Source organism: Procambarus clarkii, chromosome 78 (assembly GCF_040958095.1).
Source record: "Procambarus clarkii isolate CNS0578487 chromosome 78, FALCON_Pclarkii_2.0, whole genome shotgun sequence".
NCBI classification, from domain to species: Eukaryota; Metazoa; Arthropoda; class Malacostraca; order Decapoda; family Cambaridae; genus Procambarus; species Procambarus clarkii.
The window spans coordinates 15,685,738-15,710,670 of NC_091227.1; the positions used below are offsets into that span (position 1 = coordinate 15,685,738).

The window sequence follows — 24,933 nt, forward strand, 5'->3', positions numbered from 1 at the left end:
GCTGTGTAAGGTCAGGGTATCTGCAAGCTCTGTTGGAACAGTTGCTGTGTGAGGTCAGGGTATCTAACAGTTCTGTTTCAACAATTGCTGTGTGAGGTCAGGGTATCTACCAGTTCTGTTGCAACAGTTGCTGTGTGAGGTCAGGGTATCTACCAGTTCTGTTGCAACAGTTGCTGTGTAAGGTCAGGGTATCTGCAAGCTCTGTTGCAACAGTGGCTGTGTAAGGTCAGGGTATCTACCAGTTCTGTTGCAACAGTGGCTGTGTAAGGTCAGGATATCTACCAGTTCTGTTGCAACAGTGGCTGTGTAAGGTCAGGGTATCTGCAAGCTCTGTTGCAACAGTGGCTGTGTAAGGTCAGGGTATCTGCAAGCTCTGTTGGAACAGTTGCTGTGTGAGGTCACGGTATTTACCAGTTCTGTTGCAACAGTTGCTGTGTGAGGTCACAGTATCTGCCTCTCCTGCCGTAGAAACTGCTGTGCTTCTCAGACTTCAATTGACATAACTATAGACATAGAAACGAACAAGAACCTACAGCAAAATGAACAAGCATACATATTACAGTACAACGCTATAAAGGGACAAGTATATTGCCGCTTTTCGAGTCCCTGGTTTTCTCCTATTTGCTGCTGCTAAGGGGTCACCACCCACCTACTGAGGAACGAGGGGATGGTGAGGCAGTAATCCCCCCCCCCCCCACCCCACCTTCCTCACTATACTTTATTGACTGCGGGGTTTCAGGTATCCATGCCTTGGCTCAGCGGTACACGTGTCTGGACAGAGGAGTCCAGACGCTTTAAGATCAAGTTGATTCCAGGAATTATGTCTTACCTTAAACAGTCTTTTCTGTATGACACACACACACACACACACACACACACACACACACACACACACACACACACACCGAACTGAAGGGTATGAGCTACGAGGTAAGACTACGGGAATTAAACCTCACGTTACTAGGAGACAGAAGAGTTAGGGGGGACATGATCACCACATACAAGATTCTCGGAGTTGATAGGGTAGATAAAGACAGGCTATTTAACACCAGGAGCACATGCACTAGGGGACACAAGTGGAAATTGAGTGCACAATTATAACATTTGCTTGTTTGAGCACACGTAGGTTTACATATATATGAAGTGGTTTATCCCTCTCTCAAAATACTCTGTCTGTCTGTCTGTCTCTCTCTCTCTCTCTCTCTCTCTCTCTCTCTCTCTCTCTGTCTAATTTCTTCACAATTTCCAATTATCTAAGGACCATTTCTCTTCGGTAACTGAAAACTGTGTCATGAATCATTCCATGATTAGTTGCCACCACATTTCTGTACCTCCCTTGGCAGCTCAAGTTGATATAGTCCACCGTAAAACTCCCTTGGTAAAGTGGCTGTGAAAAAGGACTAGAGGTGAGCAGAAACTTCGTGCAAGGAATTCGAAGAGAGAAAAAGTCTAAATTCCCAACTCGGACCAATTATAGAAAAGCAGATATCCTATCCTGAGCCACGGTCAAAGGAGGGTAAGGAGCAAGAGCAGGAAAGGTTCATAAAGTGTCTTCAATCTCGTGGGTGAATGAGACGTCGGGGATTTGAGTAGCTGTTTAATATCTAACTCGTGCAACTTCCCCTATAACAAGCTGCGACGTGACGTCTTTGTAGTTGGATTGGACTATCTCGATGGAGCTTTTCGCAGCTTCGAGCCCCCAGCGTCGAATGAGCACATTGACGGCTGACGCGACTCGCCATCGTACTGTGTTTATAACATTATGAACTCTATCTTCAAGGACACCAACCCATCACCATCTACTCTGATATAAATCTCCCTCTTGATCTATAGGAGAAACATGATGTGCCTGATGGATACCATATGTGTAAAGGAGGAAATATTAGTTTTTTTTCCCCGGTGGAGGTTATTCTTGATGTCTGTACTTAGATTTGGTATCAAGGTCATTCCATTCCATCCTTTGCTACTAAGTCGAACTGATGCTCTTATCAAGAATACGCCACACTACAGCTGCCTAACTTCCAGGAATCTATACACTGGTAGGTGAACAGAGATATCGTGTAAAAAAGGAGACATGCCTACCCACTTTTCCGGCTGGAATCGAACCCAGGATCCTTGATTGTAGGTCGAAAATGCAGACCACTGCACTACAGGAACCTATCTATTCGTGATCCGGTGAAATAGAGAATATCATGAACGATGTCTTAGCTATAGTCAACCCTCATGATAGCTCTGCTCTACGAGTAGTAATTATGATGATGTTAATATTAGTGTTAAATTGCTCTGAAACTCATTGTAACGTATTTACTCAAGGGAGGATTGTTAGTTAGCAATATTCATCAGGATCTCCTGGTTGGTGCGAGGAATTTAACCAACTACATGCGTCTTTCTTTGATGAAATAGGCACACAAAAGTGCACTTACACCGCTCCAGGCTTCGATACTCATGTAAACTCATCACGGGCTCATGAATTTACTGTCTGTAATACGGCTGTTTGCGGATCTCTAAAGTATCCCTCGTTCACTCTGTGGACTTTGTGAAACCTCGTTTTATTCCTGAACTAAACACACTCTTTCACAAGCGGCTTCCACCTCTTCAAATCAGAGGAATACCTTCCGTCACGCTAAAATCTATTGTTAATGGCAAACTTTGTTTTTTAGTCACTGAATATTTACTCTATTTCTACATTTTTTACTTCTCTCCAGATCTCGTGGGACATCTACCACCCTCCCTCCTTCGGCGATGTCCAACACACGATGTCCGACGTGTCTTGGACATCGTCAGTAGGCTCAGGGAACACAGTAGGGTACATCCCATATACCCAATGTCGGCTACACCTACTGTGATGTCGCCTTAGGGTTCCTAGGGTAGAGAAGGGCAGGCAAGGGGGACAGGGTGGAAGACCGATGGTCAAGAACCTGATCAAAGATTAGCATTTCAATTCAGTTTCTTTGTTTATTATGCACCCTATTCCCATCCCGTGGGCGGTGGTGGAAAGGGTTACAGAGGCACATAATAGCAATGCAGCTCTTCATTTAGCCTTTGCCACATCCCTTAATAGTAGCTTTGAGGTATGTGGTCAATAATGCATCTAACTCATATATAATCTTATTTTGCTTGGTTTATCTTTAACCAGGTTGCCTATGCACTTTCTGTATCTCTGTCATTCCGTCTATCTCAGTTTCTGTTTGCCCGTCTCTCTATTAGTTTCTCTCACTTTCTCTTACTCCTCTATTACTTAAATTAACGACAGCCAATTTCTTCATAAAATTGCTTTATTAAATTTTATTCCGCCACCTGTAAGCCATTAATAGTGCTTAAAAGTATTTCAAAAGAGCCACAAACATCTCAAAGAGAAGCCACATTTGTAGAAAAGATTCTGAAAGAGCGAGAGAGAGAGAGAGAGAGACAGCGAACGTTTTCAGACGGCACAAAAAAATTAGCTATTGTTTCTCGTGTCTTAATGAGACTAATTAATACACAGCAGGGAATGCCACACAGGCGGAGCCGTGAGAGTGCCACACACAGGCAGAGCCATAATAGTGCCACATAGGCGCAACCGTGAGAGTGACACACAGGCAGAGCCATGATAGTGCCACACAGGTGGAGCCATGATAGTGCCACACACGCAGAGCCATGATAGTGCCACACAGGTGGAGCCATGATAGTGCCACACAGGCAGAGCCATGATAGTGCCACACAGGCAGAGCCATGATAGTGCCACACAGGCAGAGCCATGATAGTGCCACACAGGAGCCATGATAGTGCCACACAGGAGCCATGATAGTGCCACAGGCGGGTCTAGAAAACCCCCCGGCCAGCTTTCACAACTACACAAGACACGCCCAGTTGAAAGACTTCCTCCTCCTTATTAAGACTCCTCCATAGCTCGATCGATAGACCTCCGGCCTCACACGCAAAGGGTCCAAGGTTCGAGTCTTCTAGAGTCCAAGTGAATAGAATTCCTCCACCTTTCTTCCCTGCCTTGCTTGCCCTATAGCTCTGAAGCTATAGGACTCTGAGGTATATAAGTATATAGCTCTGATGAATTCATCAATAACAAGTGTCAGGAAAATGGATTGGAAGGAGAGGTAATAGACTCGATGAAATCTTCATTATATGGAGAAGAGAATTAGAAGAATAAAAAAAAAAAAAAATTTCGAGTGAATATAATTCCTAGTGGCACATATAAACAGGATAACATTAGCAGCAGGATAACATTAAAACAACAGTTAAAAATCTAAATAAGGCATGCTCAAGGCATCCTATACAACTTATGTGAGACCAATGCTAGAATATGCAGCACTGGCATGGCATCCATACCTCACTAATAACTGAACTTGAATAGGTGCAAAAGTTGACAACAAGACTCATTTATGAATTAAGAGAACTAAGTTTCAAGTAGAGATTAAAAGAACTCAATCTCACAACCCAAGAATAAAGGAGAAATATCACGGACATGATCACTACATAAAAATATTGAAAGAGATAGAAAAGGTCAATAATAGCCCCCCATTTCAATAATAACCCTCTACATTTGAAACTGTCTATGAAGTCTGCCTCCATAACATTACTTCCTAGTGCATTCCATTTGCTAACTACTCTGACGAATGTGAAATATGTGAATGTGAAAGCAAATATGAAAGCGCAAATGAGTACAGGAAATGTAAAGAAGTATTCGTACCCTACGACAATGAAAGAAGTCGTGGAAGAAACTTCCTTCCACAACTTAAAGTTTAGAAACGAGTGAGAGAGAAATCAAGCGTCAGAATAGTTAAATAAAAAGCTGCAGGTAGGACAATGCAAGCAGTCGGGGCGGGGTGTATATAAAGCTAGACCTCGCTCCAGTCACTGTTAGGTAAGTCAATTACAGTTCCCTTATTCCATCCCCTCCAGCCACTTACCTTCCTTCCTCAGACCCCTCAGGGCTACCTGCTTACCCTTCCCTACAGCACCAGCAGCACCCGATATGGCCGGGACCACACCCTTGCCCCGGCCTGCTATGGGTCAATAGGCTCCCTTCCCTCTCTCTCTCTCTCTCTCTCTCTCTCTCTCTCTCTCTCTCTCTCTCTCTCTCTCTCTCTCTCTCTCTCTCTCTGCCCGTGTGCATTTTTACCGTTGTCACCTTTGTCTGTTTTTCTGTGACACTACTCGATTTCTCTCTGTTTCTCTCTGGCACTACGCTCGGTCTCATTCCGTTTATCTCATTGTCTTTCATTCTGTCTGTTTCTATGTGACAATGTTCTGGGGTCTCACTCTGCCTGTTTCTGTCTGATTGCATGTCTGTCTTTATCTCTGTATGTCTCTCTCCCCGTATCTCTCTCTCTCTCTCTCTCTCTCTCTCTCTCTCTCTCTCTCTCTCTCTCTCTCTCTCTCTCTCTCTCTCTCTCTCTCTCTCTGTCTCTCTCTCTCTCTCTCTCTCTCTCTCTTGGAATATCTCTGACATAGTCCTTTATAACACTGCCTCCTTTACTACTCATTCTGCGTATCTCTCTCTTGTTTCGTCTCCTTCCCTTTGCTGTATGTTTCTCCTGCTTGCGACATCATTGCTTGCTCCGCAGCGAGAGAGAGAGAGAGAGAGAGGGGGGGGGGAGAGAGAGAGAGAGAGAGTTTTGAAATAATGCTTCATCAGAGAAAAGAGGGGGAATATACTGTAACATTTCCCCACGAAACACCCCAGCCAATACAAGGGGTTCCTCTGCCCTTGCTTAACACGATTAATGTACTTGGCCTTGCAATCTCCTCTTCTCATTGACTACCCCTCACCACCAACCCTTCAACCCTTCTCCCCTCTCCTCCCTGAAGGAGTCTTTCCTTCTATCAGGTCCCCCTTTCTCATTTTATGTGTTCTAGTCTTTCTCCTAGTTTTCCCGAATTACCATTCCCCCTCTTGTTCATTATCTCAGTCTTTCTCTTCGTCTTCTACTTCACTCTTTCCCCTCTAAGTCTTTGGGCCAGTCTTTCTTCTCGTTTTCTTTTGTCGTTCCCAAATTTAAAGGGGGAGAACTCAATTACCAGGCTCATTTGTGAGTTGGATTGAGTTATGCTGCCCACAACAACGAGATGAAACGCGATCCTACGCACACTGTGCAACATTCCTGGTGCATTCACTAACTTTTGCTTCAATCTCGCTGGGTGAATAACAATTGATGACAGCCTGGTTTGGCTCTACAACTTGTACGTGCAATTTGCAGTCAATGGCAGGAATTTCGACATTCACTCTATTATTGATGGCTATGGAGCCATTATGTGTGATACCAGTCCTTGCTACTTATTATATAAGTCTTTTGCGTATTGTGCAATTCACTATTTGGTATATGTATTTATTAAATTTTCATGGCATCTTTCAATTGCCTGGTCTCACACCTGGGCCAGATTCAAGAAGCAGTTACGCAAGTTCTTACGAACGTGTTCATCTTTCCTCAATTTTTGACGGCTTTGGTTTTATTTATTAAATAGTTTACAAGCATGACAACTTCCCAATCAACTGTTGTTATTGTTATAAACCGCCTCCAGATGCTTCGGAGCTCATTAACTGTTTAATAATTGTAAACAAAGCAGCCAAAGATTGAGAAAAGATGTACAGGTTCGTAAGTGTTTGCGTAACTGCTTCGTGAATCTGGCCCCAGATGTACGATTTCTAGAATTATTTGCCCTTTTTCTAATACCAACTTTCCTTAATACTTTGATATTTTTCTCAAACGCATAAGTTTTCTTCATCATCAATTTTGATTCACTTTATTATGCTATGATCAAGTGATGAGCGATTATATAACGCCTTTGGCTGCAAGAATATTTAAGAGAGACAAATATACCTTCAGTAAAATCTGGTAAAATATTGGCTTAAAAAACATACTTTTGTTTGAAGGATAAATTTTCCATACCGGTCACGTGGGATTGTTGCAGTGTTCCAAGCGAAGGCTAAACATATGACTAATATATGAACGAATTATCTTTTATGACAGAAACAAATTTTCATGGTTTATCAAGTCGGTTCTTTTTTTATCCGAGCCCACTTGTCACTTGCGGGCCCATAAATTGCCTCTTAAAGTCCACTTACGTTCAATATTTACACTCTGAGTTTGCGTCCAGGAACGTTTTCCTAAACATACATCTTGCTTTTCACCTGTGCTCATAAATCAGTCTTGACACCTTGGAGGCGCCGGTCACCTGGCTGCTAAGGTGTTAATCTTCTAGAAATGGCCTTGTTACTTGAAGCTGACACCTGGGAGGCCTGGTCGACGACCGGGCCGCGGGGACACTAAGCCCCGGAAGCACCTCACGGCACCTCAAGGACACTTATACCTGCCGTATAATGTAAGTTTTTAAGGTCTAATGTATTTGCAAGTTAATCTCGGTATATTGTTATGGTGTTAGAGTAATATTTTGATTAATTTCCTGAGATTCAGTTTTCTTTTGGAAACACTAAAGTTGACTGCTGTTTCATGCATTTGTTAAAGTTGTTGATAAGTAAGATTATGAAGATTGTAATGAAATTATTGCTAATAGGACTACTTCTGTACTTTACAGAATGGCTAATAATAATACTATTAATACTACTAAAAAAAATACTAATTTTCAGAAAAATGGAATATTAATAACGCTATTAAAATAATAATAATAATAATAATAATAATAATAATTATAATAATAATAAAGAAACTTATTCTAATACCTTAGTGCTTGAATGAATATGAAACAAAACTCAATATATGTGTAAGTGTATTCAAAATCAAATTTGACATTTGATTTTTAATACACTTTCTCACATATTGGGTCTTTCCTTCGCCTTCAATAATAAAAAAAATAATAATACTAATAACATACGATCTCAAATCTGCTTAGAAAACAGCGTAATTTCCTCCCTGCCCCCATACCGAACACTCCCCCTACCGAACACTCCCCCTACCGAACATCCCCTCCCCTACCTTACCGAACACACTTCCGAACCAACCGAGCACCCCTCTTGCCCTACCGAAAACATCTCTCCAAAACAAAAGAGATGTGACAGGTGTGTGTGCGCGCTCAACAAAAATGCACTATATACTAATCCTCATTTCGTTTCAGTACAGAGGCTTTCCCTCAAGAGTGAACTACCGGACACAGAGGGGCAACACATGACAGGCAGACAGATGTTCCCTATGCACGAACTTAGAAACTTTGACGCTCATACCACCCAAAATGCGCAAAATTAATGAACGCATTTTGGCAACAAACTCGAGACCGAAACATACTCTTACTTAAAAACATAAAAAAATATTACATATGAATTAATAATAACACATAATAAAATAAGTAAAGTAACTCTCCTTAACAGTATATAATTGTACAGGAAATGTGCAGTTCTAAGTTACAAACTTCAACGCAAAATTTCACAAGCAACTCGAATGAAAAAGTAAAAAAATGAGTAATTGAAATGATTATGATAATTTTAATGGCAAAAAGGACATGTATAATATGTATCTTTCTCCACACATCTCGCTTTTACCGTATAGTTCTGTATTATAGTATATATTACCTTAGAGAGAGTGATAGCGTCATCTAACGGCACTGGTTCTGTCACCCAACTTTGCAGGGGGAATGGTCTGAGGTACAGAGCGGATATAGGCTGGTCAGGGTAATCCGAAGATAAATATTTTAAGAAATATTTGCATTTATGTAATGAGTCAAGTGAGAAATACCTTGTGTGATTCCCCTGATGATCTGAATGATCCTAATAATATTCATACCCCGTTAATTAATAATGTATTTTATGAGAGACTCAGTTATTTCATTGCTTCTTAATAATAGATTTCCTGAGAGAAGGGGAGAAAGGATAAGGGGATGGATGAAGGGGGTGACAAAGGTGATGGGAACAAGGGTGTTAAGGGGGTGATGCAGAGACTCGGATGCAACCGGTTATCCCCTCTGCATCTATAAATGGAAATATCTGTCTGTTTGATGCTGGTTGGAAGAGCAAGGGAGGGAAAGTACTGGGGGTGAGAGAGGAAGAGAGGAAGAAGAGAGGAAGAAGTGAGGGAGGGCAGAAAGGGGAAAAGGGAGGGTTTAAGAAAGATGGGAAAAGAAGGGGTGGATACGGAGAGAGAGGGAAAAAAAGACGGGTACAATGTAGGGTGTGGGGGGTGAAATAGTCTACCCCGGGCACCGCCTGGTAACTCTCCTGGTCTAAAAACTTGAGAGGAGTGTGTGTGCTGATAAAGTTTAGTCAAGATGAACGAGACGAAGTTTAGCTTGGAAATGAGATTCGAGTATGACAGGCGATGCTGGAACCCAATGATGCCGCTAAGGGCATTGTACCGAATTAACTTGTCATTTTCAAAATATGGTGACCATTTCACATATCTAAGAGTCATTTTTGAATCTCTCTCTCTCTCTCTCTCTCTCTCTCTCTCTCTCTCTCTCTCTCTCTCTCTCTCTCTCTCTCTCTCTTTCTCTCTCTCTCTCTCTCTCTCTCTCTCTCTCTCTCTCTCTCTCTCTCTCTCTCTCTCTCTCTCTCTTTCTCTCTCTCTCTCTCTTTCTCTCTCTCTCTCTCTTTCTCTCTCTCTCTCTCTCTCTCTCTCTCTCTCTCTCTCTCTCTCTCTCTCTCTCTCTCTTTCTCTCTCTCTCTCTCTCTCTCTCTCTCTCTCTCTCTCTCTCTCTCTCTCTCTCTCTCTCTTTCTCTCTCTCTCTCTCTCTCTCTCTCTCTCTCTCTCTCTCTCTCTCTCTCTCTCTCTCTCTCTCTCTCTCTCTCTCTCTCTCTCTTTCTCTCTCTCTCTCTCTCTCTAATTTACAAGCTCAACTTCCCCTGCATCTATCCCATTACCGCAGGAGCTTACCCTCACCTTCTCCTGTTCCACCCCTTCAAATTGGCCTCGGGACCTTCCATAAACCTACCATATGGAACAGGTGTACTTCCCCAACGACGCCTCCAGCACGCCACCCTATTCCACTCTCCCTTCCTCTCTCTTTCCTTCCTTCTCTCCTTCCCTCCCTCTCTTCTTCCCCTCTCCTCTTCAATTTCTCCCTTTCTATCTCTTTCTCTTCTTTCTACTTCTCTCATTTCCTTATGCTTTTCTCCTCCTCTCCCTTCTCATTTCTCCCTATATCATAATCAACTTCCCTGCTTCCTTCCTTCCTTCTCTTCTTTGCTTTCCATTTATCTTCCCTTTTCCATCCTCCTGTCTCCAAATACTCTTAAATTCATCCCTATAATCTTGTATTTGTATTTCGGGTCCCCTCTTTTTCTTCCTTTCCCGTTCCCTGCCTCATTACTTTTCACCCTCATTGCCCTCTACCCTTCCCTCATCCCCTCCTTCCTTATCTCTCTCACTCCTTCGCTCCACTCTACCCTCCTCCATCATCAGTGACTACCCTGTTGGGTAATTACAGCTGGAGGCAATGAATCTCAGGCAATAAACGAGGAGGAGGGTGAGGAGATGAATAAGGAGAATGAGGTAAAGCAGAAGAATGAAGAGGGTAAGTTTGAGGAGAAAGATAAGGGGGTGAGATAGGAGAGGAGGAAAAGACTGTAAGCAAGAGAAGGGGGAAGAAAAATATGTGAGTACAATATGAAGAACAGAAAGTATAATGACTACGATGAACAGATGCGAGTATAATGATAAAAGAAGGAACCAAAGAGGAAATGAGTAATAGCATACTCCAGAGTATGTCATTACTGGATAATAAATTTATTAATAAACATTAAGTTATTAAACTTTATTAATAAAGATAGCTCTTCTAATGGAATTAATCAGCTAATAACTGTCTTTTCACAGTACATTTCCCAGAAAACTTTTATTTAATTTTAAAATGGTTATATATGTCTGCTCTCTGTATAGAATAATTACTCAAAGTCTCTTTAGGTACTGAGGCTAAGTTGCAGCTCTGGGTGAAACAGGGATATAGTTTGCTCTTATTACTTGATTTCTCGACCATCTATATATGTATATATATATATATATATATATAATGTTTCATTTGCAATCATTCTCACAAATGAAGCTCGATCATTTGTGAAAATGATATCTCATGGTACCACACCCTTGAGAACAGAGCAACCAGCTAGTAATTGTCTTTCTCCTACCTCATTTCTCTCTCTCTCTCTCTCTCTCTCTCTCTCTCTCTCTCTCTCTCTCTCTCTCTCTCTCTCTCTCTCTCTCTCTCTCTCTCTCTGTCTCCTTTTGTCTATCATTTTAAATCTCTACCTCTGCTACCGCAAGGCTTTCTCTCTTTCCTCGTTTTTCGTCTTTCATAATCCTCTTTTAACGAATAATTCCCAGAACCAATTCGTTATTCATGCTCCTCCTTTCTCTGCATCAGATATCTCTGCCTCTACAATACTTATTCCCCACCTGCGTATTTTTCAAATGGTTCTCACCTACCCCATTTTCAGGCTTTCTCCCCCCCCCTCTTTTCCCTAATCTTCCCCCTTCCTTTCTCCCTCTCCCCCACCCTCTTCCACCAACCCCTTTTCCAAGTAATAACGACAAACTTGTCGCTCACGACAATCATTTCCTTCTCACCTACTGCCTATTTCCCCTTGGAACAACTACACCACTTTCAAAAACCCTGTCCCCTCCTACCCTCCATCTACTTATTCCTCTCCCTTTCCCATAACCCCCGTCCCACCTGCCTCCCCTCACCCCCCTCTCTCTCTCCCTCACCCCCTCTACCTCTCCCCTCGTTGTAACAACGACAAACTGTCCCTCACGACATATTATTATTCATGGAAACCTTGTTTACTCCTATCATATATTTCTCTTCCCTGCACCCAACACTCTGTAATGGCCAGTTCCTTCAGCCTCAACCCCCCCCCCCCCCTTCCTCCTCCTCTAACCCCCCTCTTCCTCGACCCTCCTCCTCGACCCCCCCCCCCCCCCTGCCCATCTCGGTTCATTTCTCCACCATTCACGAGGCAGTGAAGGAGAATGGGTAATGCATAAACAGAGGAGACGAGTTAAAGAGTAACAGGAAATAGAGATGAAAGATGGAGAGAAAATGCGAGAGAGAGAGAGAGAGAAGAATCGCTAGGAAAGTAGATAGATTGATAGAAACAATATACAATCATCTAATATACTCTTCATTACATAAATAAAGTTTTATTATTAGACAACAGAGCAGTCGAGCCTATGTTAAATTACCGTTTTAATAGGGAAAATAGGAGCTAGTACACCTAATAATTACGTCAGGAAAACACAATTGCTTTAAAATACATTTATCTCAAACTGAGGTATCTGACCCTTACACGTTGACGTCTTCTGTAGGCTCTCAAGATATCTGCCCACAGCCATTAAGTCATATGTGTAACCAAAAAATTATTAGTCATAATGTATATGTCTTAGGGATATATAATGGGACCGAACCTGCATTCCCAAAGTCCCCAAGTAATATGATAGGACCGAGCGCATATACCTGGACCCCCAGACTCTGGGGGTCCAGTTATATGTGGACCATATAATCCGCATATATAATCCACGCACTATGGATTGAACCTAAATATTTTCTCGCAGGTTCACAACTCTTGTTGATTCGTTTTGCTGTCATCTTAATATTTATTTTCGTCGAGGACAGGAAGCCTGTGAATATATATACTTTTGACTTTTATCCAGGCTTCCCCATCCCCTCAAGGTCGAAGTATTGACCCTTCCCAGGATACAACTCCACAGCAGTGACCAAGCTCCCGGGTGCCTAGTTAGTGCTTGGTGAACAGAGTCATTAGACGACAGCAAACGTGCCCAACCATTTCTGTCCCGGACGAGGACATAGTGAGGAGAAAACCAATTGTACTGCAAGAATCTACAAAAGTTTCCCTTTACAAAGCTGAATAGTTCTTTAATAGCGACAACAAACAGAACACAGAAAGTCTCACAGAAAATTGGACACTCTCAAAAATTAGTACTGTAATCCATACTGTTTTATGAGCCCCTTTTATACAACAAACATAAGATTATGACGCACGTATTCGCCTACCAATGTTGAGTCTTCACGAGATTACTTCTTCAAAATTACAAGTGTCTGAACGTCTAAACACATGTAGCAGATTATTAAGTTATTATAAAACTACCAATGGGTAAAACAAAGAGAATATATATATATATATATATATATATATATATATATATATATATATATATATATATATATATATATATATATATATATAATATAACCGGAGTGCATCCTTCTCCTCTCGTTAACGTAAGGGTAAGTGATCCTCTTCCTCTCACCACATCAACGGGAAAGCGACCTTGTTCCCTCGCTACACAAGGTTGAAATCTCCATACCTGTCGAGGGCGTTAACTTCAAGACAAAATGAATTCTCGGTCTACCAACAGGGGAATATCTAGAAAATCTCAGCATAACTATTAAGTTAAGATTGGGAAAATATAAATTTTATATATATATATATATATATATATATATATATATATATATATATATATATATATATATATCAAAAAATGTTTTGAAAATTCTCATCTAACTTATTAGGAGTTATCACCTCCAATTTATCAACTTACGACCTCCGGTTCGTAATTACTTGTGTAAATGCGTGATTAATCCAGCCCCTAATCCGTAAATTTGGGAGATAATCAAGATTTGGTTACATAAACAATAACAAACAATACATTTATAACATACATCTTATGTATGTTGCATAATGAAACGTTACTTCATCAATTTAGTTTCGTGTTGCTTAGTGTATAATTTGTCAGGATATCATGAAGAAGCTATGACATGTAGACGAAACACCAACATTGTATAACTAACCTGTAGAACACCTTTGGTCAGTTCTTAGAGTTTTTCATTGACATGAGTCCTGCCTGTTGTCAGGCTTATCCAAATTAGCAGCCAATAGGCCTATATGGCTGTCATAGCTTCCTAGGCAATTTTGGTTATTAGGTCTGATTTATTATCCACTGTATTCAGATATACACCAAAGATTTAATTTAATATTCACTTTCACAAAAGAGTATACTAAGAGTCCACCTTACACAGCCATACAAGACACACATGGTATACCCCTCGAGCCACTTTTACACAATCGTACTACATAGTCTTCCCTCGACCCCAGAAAGGTAAACAATTACTTCTCGACCCCAGAGAGGTAAACAATTACCTCTCGACCCCAGAGAGGTAAACAATTACCTCTCGACCCCAGAGAGGTAAACAATTACCTCTCGACCCCAGAGAGGTAAACAATTACCTCTCGACCCCAGAGAGGTAAACAATTACCTCTCGAGCCCAGAGAGGTAAACAATTACCTCTCGACCCCAGAGAGGTAAACAATTACCTCTCGACCCCAGAGAGGTAAACAATTACCTCTCGACCCCAGAGAGGTAAACAATTACCTCTCGACCCCAGAGAGGTAAACAGTTCTAACATGAAACAGGAGCAGCACGCATGAGGTTGGTACAGGACCCGGAAATAGATCCAGTAAACTTGGCCATCGATTATCATGTTAAAGTCCCAACGAAGCCAGAGCTCAAGGTTTCAGTCATGGGCCAACGAGCATATGCGTTTTAATCCGGACGTGGACCAAACTTTGGCTTGTCAACTTCCCTGTAATTAATATTTTTTAATATTTAATGACTCTTGAGATATCTGGGTCAGAAACAATTAGTTGCAGATTGATTATTCCCTTGTGTCATTTCCTTATCACTAGAAAGACAATAAAGTGTTGTTTATGAAAGGCAATAAAGGGTTGTTTGAAGTATTTTACTACGATGTCGTAATGTTTGAATGAATGTGAAAAAATTCCTGTGTAAGTGTATTATTAAACCGAATTTTCAGATGGACCTATATCCTTCATCCACGTGTTGTAAACAGTGTGTTTCAAAAGCTTGATTACGAATGCAGGTTCATCCGAAAATTTTGTTTAAAAATGAACAAACTCAACTATTGGGATTTTAATTCACCTTCAAAATATTTACTAATAAATAACAGCATATATAAGTAATCTACAGCCTTGAAATATTAACTTATATACTGTGTAAACATCGTGTATACGAAATGAAAGTTCCACGCTTTTTTTACAAATCGAAATTTTCGCTCGTAAACTGACAGATGAGACAGTTTACTGACATGAGTTGGGTCATGTCAGAAATAACACAACCCGGCTTTTTCTGGACCAAAACATTTTCGGCATTTTACGCTTGGCCAAAGTAACGCCATTTCACGTAACAAAAGATGACACCGCGGAAAAAAATGTTGCGCAAATGATGGCTGATTCAGAACCCTGCGCAGTTAAGCTGGCTCCTATTCTTGGAATATTTATGCTCCAGTTATAACACCAGTCCGGAAGGCTACATGATAGCAAGCAGTCATGCGTCTTGACTGGCAGTCTTGCCTGCCGGCATGCGGTCTGACAGGCAGTCTGGTCTTGTTTACAGACAAGAGTTTAGGTAGGTAGACATCTTGGCAGGCATGCAGGGCATGAACACATACAGATAGGTAGCTTTATATATATATATATATATATATATATATATATATATATATATATATATATATATATATATATATATATATATATATATATATATATATATATATAATATGTATGTCGTACCTAGTAGCCAGAACGCACTTCTCAGCCTACTATGCAAGGCCCGATTTGCCTAATAAGCCAAGTTTTCAAGAATTATTTTTCGACTACCTAACCTACCTAACCTAAGTTAACCTAACTTTTTTCGGCTACCTAACCTAACCTAACCTATAAAGATAGGTTAGGTTAGGTTAGGTAGGGTTGGTTAGGTTCGGTCATATATCTACGTTAACTTGAACTCCAATAAAAAAAAATTGACCTCATACATAATGAAATGGGTAGCTTTATCATTTCATAAGAAAAAAATTAGAGAAAATATATTATTTCAGTAAAACTTGGCTTATTAGGCAAATCGGGCCTTGCATAGTAGGCTGAGAAGTGCGTTCTGGCTACTAGGTACGATATATATATATATATATATATATATATATATATATATATATATATATATATATATATATATATATATATATATATATATATATATTCAGTTATATCCTCGTGACATGGAGATTTAGGAAAATGAAACCTTTGTCCGATTAGAAAATAAATCCAGAAGGAAAATTAATGCTAATCATGCTGGAGGTGTGAGTGTGGGGGCATGAATATACACCGAAGAATACAGAGCGGGAGAGGTTATATTTCCCCTACTCAGTTCCGGAGATTCCCCACGTATTGGGGTGGTGGGGTATGTCGCCCCAAGCTCTGCTGGAGGGGTGGTGGATAGGTGCTATACAAAGCGTTATATACCCTACCCCTGATGCATGATTAAACGCCTTTTTCTGGACGTTCGTTCTGATGGCCAGCCTACACCCTGCTGGGGTAGGGGGGAGGAAATTGTCAGAGAACGCCCCAAGCCATTACGACTATATAGCACTTGGAAGGGGTCAGGATTTGGGGTGGGACGTGGCGAAAGGAATGGTACCCAACCACTTCTGGACTGTCGGAGATTGAACGCTGACCTTGGGTCCGTTTGGGGTAAATGCATGCTGACTAGAGTTCTGAATGATACACTGGTATTGTTTGACATTCAGATTGTGTGCTCTGATGAAAACAATTTTTCATTCCCAGCAACGCTAAGCCGTAAAGTCGAGGCGTTTGCCAGAACTCACTTCCTGTCTACCACATGCAGGTTTGTCAATAAAGAATATCCAGTGTATTTTTATGCAATATTTTATAGTGATAAAATTTAATTTAATACGATACTTTGTGGGTTACTTTAAAATGGCGGTGAAGAGTAATCAACACAGACTCCAATACGCAAAGTTTTCCTTGTGAACAGCTTAACTAGTAACTAGGGTAACTAGTTTTGTTGAAGTAGACAAAAATTTAATGTCACAACGAATGAAAGAGAAGGTGATTTAAGAGGCAATAAAGAGAGTGAGAGAGATAGAGAAGGAAGGAAGGAACTATCAGGGGGAAAGCGCCAAGCCATTACGACTATATAGCACTTGGAAGGGGTCAGGATAAGAATTTGGGATGGGACGGGAGGCAGGAATGGTGTCCAACCACTTGGACGGTCGGGGATTGAACGTCGACCTGCATAAAGCGAGGCCGTCGCTCTACCGTGCAGCCCAAGTGGTTGGACATAGAGATAGAGAGAGAGGAACAGAGAGATAGGAGAGAGGAGAGAGAGAGAGGCAGACAGACAGACAGAGACAGACAGACGTCTGGGTACGGCAGCTCAACAGCGCCAGATAAACAGACCGTCGGGCAGGTGCAGCGGCAATGAAATTAGAGAAAGCCGGAGGTTAAGGTCCGGATTATTAACTAAATTTTGATTAAATTAGGAACAATGTAATTAGTGTAGAGTGGTACCCGGGCGCTTGGACCAGTCCCTTGTGCACCTATGTCTTTATTCCTCCTACTAAGATGGGGGAGAGAAGGAAGGAGGAAGAGCAATCACGTAAAATTTCTTATTTCTTCCTTTGTTTAAGGAATAAGGATAGATAAAGAAGGGGGAGAGGAAACGTTTCAAATATAAACAAGTATCTTCTTCTTGAGGTTATCTTGAGATGATTTCGGGGCTTTTTAGTGTCCCCGCGGCCCGGTCCTCGACCAGGCCTCCACCCTCAGGAAGCAGCCCGTGACAGCTGACTAACACCCAAGTACCAATTTTACTGCTAGATAACAGGGGCATAGGGTGAAAGAAACTCTGCAAATTGTTTCTCGCCGGCGCCTGGGATCGAACCCAGGTCCACAGGATCACAAATCCAGCGTGCTGTCCGCTCGGCCGACCGGCTCCCCATTGTATTGCTAAATAGTTTCCATATAGCGGCTGCCAGGAACATATTCTTTTTACTGTGTTTGCCTGTGACGTTGAGACCATTTATCTTTCTTAGTTCGGTTCCGTTCGTAAACATGAAGGTGGTTGTAAAGCCTTTCTGATGGGTTTGGGTTCGCCTCAGAGTGGCTGTTGGTCAGCTTCAGCTCCTCTGTTGTGGGTGGCGGAGTCTTGTGCTGTGATTCTTTCCTTCGTTTTTCTTAAAGAGAGGGTAGGAAATTCGTCTTAACTATGATCTAGTTTCTTTCTTATCCAGTCAGTCTATTTGGGCTGATTGGTCACACAGAGTCGGTGTTCGATTCTCAAAGGTTAAAGTGATTTAGCACTGCCATCACTCTGTCCTCTGCATAGCACTCCCTTCCGAGTTCTATACAGTCATACTAAGTCATACTAGGTCGTAAGTCAGTGATACTAAACTTAGAATTACCTTCTTATTCACCTCATCATGCTGAAAAAAAATATGCTTCGTTCAGATACACCTCTGTCCTCACAGTCAATTTTGTGTTATGTAGTGGAATTCCGTTTGTGCTCTGGGAAAAGCGCTGAAAGCACGTCTGAACGCTAACTAAGCGTTCACTAACTAACGTTCACTAAGCGAACACTAACTCTAGCTACAGAAGCTAACATCTGTAGCGTTCTGTGATTATGTAGCTGGGCAGTGTGTACACCTGCCCACCTGTAGCTGGGCGGTGTGTACACCTGCCCACCTGTAGCTGGGCGGTGTGCACACCTGCCCACCTGTAGCTGGGCGGTGTGTACACCTGCCCACCTGTAGCTGGGCGGTGTGTACACCTGCCCACCTGTAGCTGGGCGGTGTGTACACCTGCCCACCTGTAGCTGGGCGGTGTGTACACCTGCCCACCTGTAGCTGGGCGGTGTGTACACCTGCCCACCTGTAGCTGGGCGGTGTGTACACCTGCCCACCTGTAGCTGGGTGCTGTGTACACCTGCCCACCTGTAGCTGGGTGCTGTGTACACCTGCCCACCTGTAGCTGGGTGCTGTGTACACCTGCCCACCTGTAGCTGGGTGCTGTGTACACCTGCCCACCTGTAGCTGGGTGCTGTGTACACCTGCCCACCTCTAGCTGGGTGCTGTGTACACCTGCCCACCTCTAGCTGGGTGCTGTGTACACCTGCCCACCTGTAGCTGGGCGGTGTGTACACCTGCCCACCTGTAGCTGGGCGGTGTGTACACCTGCCCACCTGTAGCTGGGCGGTGTGTACACCTGCCCACCTGTAGCTGGGCGGTGTGTACACCTGCCCACCTGTAGCTGGGCGGTGTGTACACCTGCCCACCTGTAGCTGGGCGGTGTGTACACCTGCCCACCTGTAGCTGGGCGGTGTGTACACCTGCCCACCTGTAGCTGGGTGCTGTGTACACCTGCCCACCTGTAGCTGGGCGGTGTGTACACCTGCCCACCTGTAGCTGGGCGGTGTGTACACCTGCCCACCTGTAGCTGGGCGGTGTGTACACCTGCCCACCTGTAGCTGGGCGGTGTGTACACCTGCCCACCTGTAGCTGGGCGGTGTGTACACCTGCCCACCTGTAGCTGGGCGGTGTGTACACCTGCCCACCTGCTCTCAGCTCTCCTTCAATTTCGTGTTTTTTTACACAGGTAAAAAAAAACAGGATCAGGACGATTCCTGTTAACAGACTGAGCGTGTTCCGATCCAGTGGCTTATAGTAAGCCTTACTCGCTAGTTTTCCCTGGTATACGACCCGTCAATCCTTTAACAACAAGATACCCAATCTCTGCTGAGTGAACAGAGGTGTACAGTTAAGGCTTGGCACCCTGTCAATCCTCCCCGGCCAGGATATGAACCTAGACAAAATCGCTCGCGAAGCGAGGTGCGAGTGTATTACCACTGCGCCATCAGAGAATTAGCATATGATAAGCTTTACTGATTGGCTTTTCTCTGGATTACGACTCGTCAATCGGTTAACAAACCAGGTACCCAACTACTGCTGGGTGAATAGAGGCGAACAGTTAAGGATTGGCGCCTAGTCAATCCACCAATGACCAGGGCTCGAACTGTAGACTAAAGCACTCGCGAGGGCTACCACTGCACCACCATAGCCAGCTTTTGGGTCGTGATTCTCAATCTTCGTTTCACTGAAGTACAAACTCAATATAATTTTCTAATATAATAATAGGTCAAGAATTTGTTATTGTAGTGATTGATATTCCAGAAGTGAAGTCTAATACCTTGTACACAGAATATCTTTAGAAGTATGCTTCATTTACAACTCTAGGAATGATTAAAGTTTGAATGAGATTAAACAGTTAGTAAGTATGTAAACAACAAACTTAAAATATCACCGCACGCATATATCTTAGTAGACACACTACTTTAACCTCAGGAAATCATTAGTGTTCCTCAGACAGCTTTATAACCTACTAGCAAATGGCTTACCGGTAGTGCTGTACTCGGCATTACTCAGCAATAAGTCACTGTGTCCCCAATTTCACAAATCCATATTCGTGGCACTTAATCACAACACACATTAATAATGTAGTCAATACCGTACGTTAAAACGTGTTATAGCTGCCACCTTTAGTGGCTTAATCGACGCAAACATTTTCGTATGATAAATTATCTTCCAGTATTACTCAAGATCATGTAATGTGAATCAATTATTTATGAAGCACTAATACGAAATCGCTAATTGGCGAAACTATATTTGTTCTTTCACTCGCAAAAATTCTGAACCTAGCAAGCAAATCGAACTGTAGCATAGATATCACTTAACATAAAATGTTTGTTATCAACTTACTATCAAAACTTGCTAACGAACATGGATGTTTGTTTTCCACTATAGTAAATACTTGTTATCTAATTTGATTACCAATCAAAAACCTGGTAATCGAGAAGTGAAACCTTACTTTTAACATACCAGTTGACATAAATAAATTGGCACCTAGTGAAAAGCCTCTTCAGCGTCCGACACAATCACTTCTCTCGTTGATGACACAAGCGAAGTTACCACCCTTCCCATCCATGGTTTAGACACCACTGTATCCTTGACTTTGTTAAGCAACCCACGTTTAGCTCCTCTGTTGACCTGACCACACACTAGAAGGTGAAGGGACGACGACGTTTCGGTCCCTCCTGGACCATTCTCAAGTCGATTGAGAATGGCCTGAACCATTCTCAATCGACTTGAGAATGGTCCAGGACGGACCGAAACGACTTCGTTCCTTCACCTTCTAGTGTGTGGTCTGGTCAACATACTTTAGCCACGTTATTGTGACTCATCGCCTGCATTTAGCTCCACTGTTGGTCAGGTGGGAGTCGACACCAGGGCCAAGAACTTGCTTCCACTGTGAAGGAAAACGAATACTGGTTGTCACACCAGCGGGTTCTCTCTCACCGTCATCAGAGAATGTTGAGATAACTCAGTTTCTGCTTCAGGAATTTATAGTCTTTCCTAACGATGGTGGTTACAGTATATTTTTGTCTATTCCCCTTATCTTTTGTTGAATTATATGCATCCTTCAACCGTTGAATGCATTGTCAAGGTCAGGTGCTTCATTCATCATCGAGTTTGTCTTTCTAGCAGTTGTTCCCTTGACTAAAACAAGTTTCCCTTGTTGTTCCCTTGACTCAGGATCTCCTTGATCAGGAGATCCTGATATTTTTGACTGGACAAATCATGTCAAAGTGGGCTTCAAATACTGGTCCCTTATCACGTCCAATTACGATCTTCGGGTCACTTTAATATCGACACCTAAAATACAGATTAAGTGACGATATAGGAGGTAAGGGACGAAGCTCCGACACGATTAGCCTTCCTCGCGACAGCTGAACATAAAACGCGATTTCAGTGGCACGTTTCCTTAAAAGAAGCGATGGAAAGCGAGTCGACCCCTCGCCCAGATTGGCTTTCCTGTTTCTTTTAAACCACAATCGTTTAATTTAACATGCTTTAGTCGAACCATAATCGTACAATCGCAGATCATCCTACTTCAGCCCGTCCTGAACAAATCCACAAGGGCCGTGACGAGGATTCGAACCTACATCCGAGATCTTAGGATCGAGATCCTAAACCGTCCTCCTAAGGTTTCCCAACGTCAAGACAACACTCAAATTAAAGTGTACTCTCCTAACCCACCAGAGGACCCAAAACAGAAAACGGGACAGCACGTCACTTTTGCCAGCCACTTCCTATTTCCAGTACGACAATTTTTTGTCCTTACGTAACGCATACGAACGAAATGCGACGTTCTTTGTAAGAGGCCAGGCTGCCTGTCTAACCAAACAGTGCCAGTGTTCAATAGTCCGAGAAGCAAACTGAAGGGCCTTAATTTCATTAAGCCAACTCAATTTGGAAACTGGAGTCTCGCCGGTGAACTGTATATCGTGATTAACGAAGACGGCTTACATTCGATTGAACTAGAATTTGATTCCTGAGCAAGATGAAGCGTTTGGGCACGTTTCCACACACACCGATGCCTCTGTTCAACTAGATCCAATCAGGCATCTTAAAGTTAGGCAATTGTGGTGGTTAAGTTGACTCCCTAAAGGATTCTCGAGGATGAAAAAATAATCTGAGATCAAAGATAGTGATTAAAACAAAACAGACACACAGACAACATGCGCAACATTCTATCACGTTGATAAGCAAAAACCCCAAATTTCTAAAAACAGACAAACTTGATGACTTACATTTAGAGGTGATCATTGCAGCGAGGAGTAACCGTGGCCCGGAGACGAAGAGCAACAGAGACACGAGGACCATCTGATGTCCGCCTGCCCATTGGTTACTCTGGGCCACCAATGACCCTTCCCCTGGCCAGGCGACCATATCGCCTCCAACAGAGACACAGGATTGTTCCCCAAGTTTCTGACGTCCGCCGAGTAACTAATATGAGCACTTCTTACCAATGGTTAACTTTTCCTTGCGGGGCTACTTCTTCATTGGGTTCTAATTCCGCTTTCTCTTGCACCTCTTTCGCTTGCCCTTGTGTCCGTTCAGCGACATAGTGATTGTGCATTATTCTGATACTGATACAAACTAGACAACTAAGGATTTTATCCTTATTCACGCGCTACATGATAACTGTAATATGTATTTTTATAGTGAATATTTTTTCGTATATAAAATATTGTTATTTTAGATTTGATAAGACAAAGTTTCACTTCATAATGGTTTTTCTGAAGTTAATATCTGACAGACGGGGAAGGATCGGACTTTTGGGGGGAATCAATGCTATACAAACCACTAGTGGCATGACTACAGTAATTTGTTATCCATCTGGTGTTTTCGTCTCCGCTTGAGTCCTGCAAAGAAAATAATGAATCAAAAACATGATTTTCGGACAAATAACTTTTGTTTTTTGTTCTATAGCTTAAATCTAACTCAGCTAGAACACTTTCTCAAAAAGTTATCTAAATAAGTCTTTCATTCTCTCTCTCATAACACAGCTGTATAAAAGACTTATTTAAATAACTTTTTGAGAAATATATAAAAACTAAATTTTATTCCTGTTCGAAATATTATTAAAGCTTATTTTAATATGTATACAACTCTTCTCAAAGACCACCTTAATCATGGGCAAGGTAATTATGTTTACAGTCCATCTCTCTCTCTCTCTCTCTCTCTCTCTCTCTCTCTCTCTCTCTCTCTCTCTCTCTCTCTCTCTCTCTCTCTCTCTCATTCTCTCTCTCTCTCTCTCTCTCTCTCTCTCTCTCTCTCTCTCTCTCTCTCACTCTCTCTCTCTCTCTCTCTCTCTCAATGTCTTGGTATGTCTCATTTTGTCTCTCACTGTTTTCCTATCTGTTTGTATATGTCTGATATTATAATTTCGTTCTCCATTTTCTCTATAAATTGTGTGTCCAAGTGAGAAATTATGTGCTTCTTCATAAATGGGTTAGTTTCCTGTCATGCTCGCTTTGTTAGCAGAGTAGAGTTGTGAACCATGCTCTTTCTGTCAGCGAGTTTATTTACCTCGGCGGGCAAATAGAGCCCCATGCCTGGCTTCCTAACTATGTTTATGCACAGAACATTTTTAAACAAAACCTTGTTTTTATACTCTGGCAATGCCACATGCAGGTAAGTTTAATCCAGAATGTAAACCTTACCCTTCATGTGTTTAGTCTCTCTCTCTCTCTCTCTCTCTCTCTCTCTCTCTCTCTCTCTCTCTCTCTCTCTCTCTCTCTCTCTCTCTCTCTCTCTCTCTCTCTCTCTCTCTCATATTCAACAAGCACATCTGATGAGCTTGATCTAGTTTCATGTAATTTTATGCACGCTTCATCATAAAAGAAACTCATTATCACGAGGAGGAGCCGAGATGGTGCCCAGAATTCATACTTTGCTAAGCAGGGGTATATGAGGGAAGCTAAAAGTCTTTTAGCTAGTCTATGCGCTTGCGTCATACATGTAAGTACGCACGAATGTGTGTGTGTGTGTGTGTGTGTGTGTGTGTGTGTGTGTGTGTGTGTGTGTGTGTGTGTGTGTGTGTGTGTGTGTGTGTGTCTGAATATGTGTATTTTAGTGTGGTTGTATTTCTGTGCCATTTGGCGCCTTTTCCTGTTCCTTTTCACAATACGTTATATATGTAACTTCTCCTCCTAATGCTCGTACCAACTGACGGCCCGTCGCTGATAATAACGAGACCGACCTGAATTGGAAGAGGATATTAATTATTCCCATCAGTCTGCGGCACTCACGTCATTCGTGGGTAATGGAGGGCAGATGGAGGCAGTGCCAAGCAGTGTCTGGATGAGAATCGCATGCCATCACGTGGGAGTGGCAACCATATGAGGATGGAGCGTTATGGTACGATTATAATGCTTAAAGCCTTTTATACATTTTCATACAGGAAATTGTTATTATATATATATGCGTTCATATGCAAAAAGATAACAGGGATACACACACTCACACTCACACACACACACACACACACACACACACACACACACACACACACTCACACACACACTCACACACACACACACACACACACACACACACACACACACACACACACACACACTCACACACACACACACACACACACACACACACACACACACACACACACACACTCACACACACACTCACACACACACACACACACACACACACACACACACACACACAGTGACCATTGTGTCC

The 24,933-nt window shown here is 42.3% G+C and overlaps 1 protein-coding gene across 1 annotated transcript in view; it reads right to left on the reverse strand.

Moving 5' to 3' along the window:
* LOC123746113 (protein turtle homolog B) overlaps window positions 1–23,090 on the reverse strand; it is an 85,233-nt gene extending 62,143 nt beyond the window's left edge. Inside the window, exon 1 of the mRNA XM_069314093.1 lies at window positions 22,479–23,090. Coding sequence (XP_069170194.1) covers window positions 22,479–22,617 — 139 coding nt within the window. The 5' untranslated portion in view covers window positions 22,618–23,090. The remainder of the gene's footprint in view (window positions 1–22,478) is intronic.
* Between the last annotated feature and the right edge of the window lie 1,843 nt (window positions 23,091–24,933).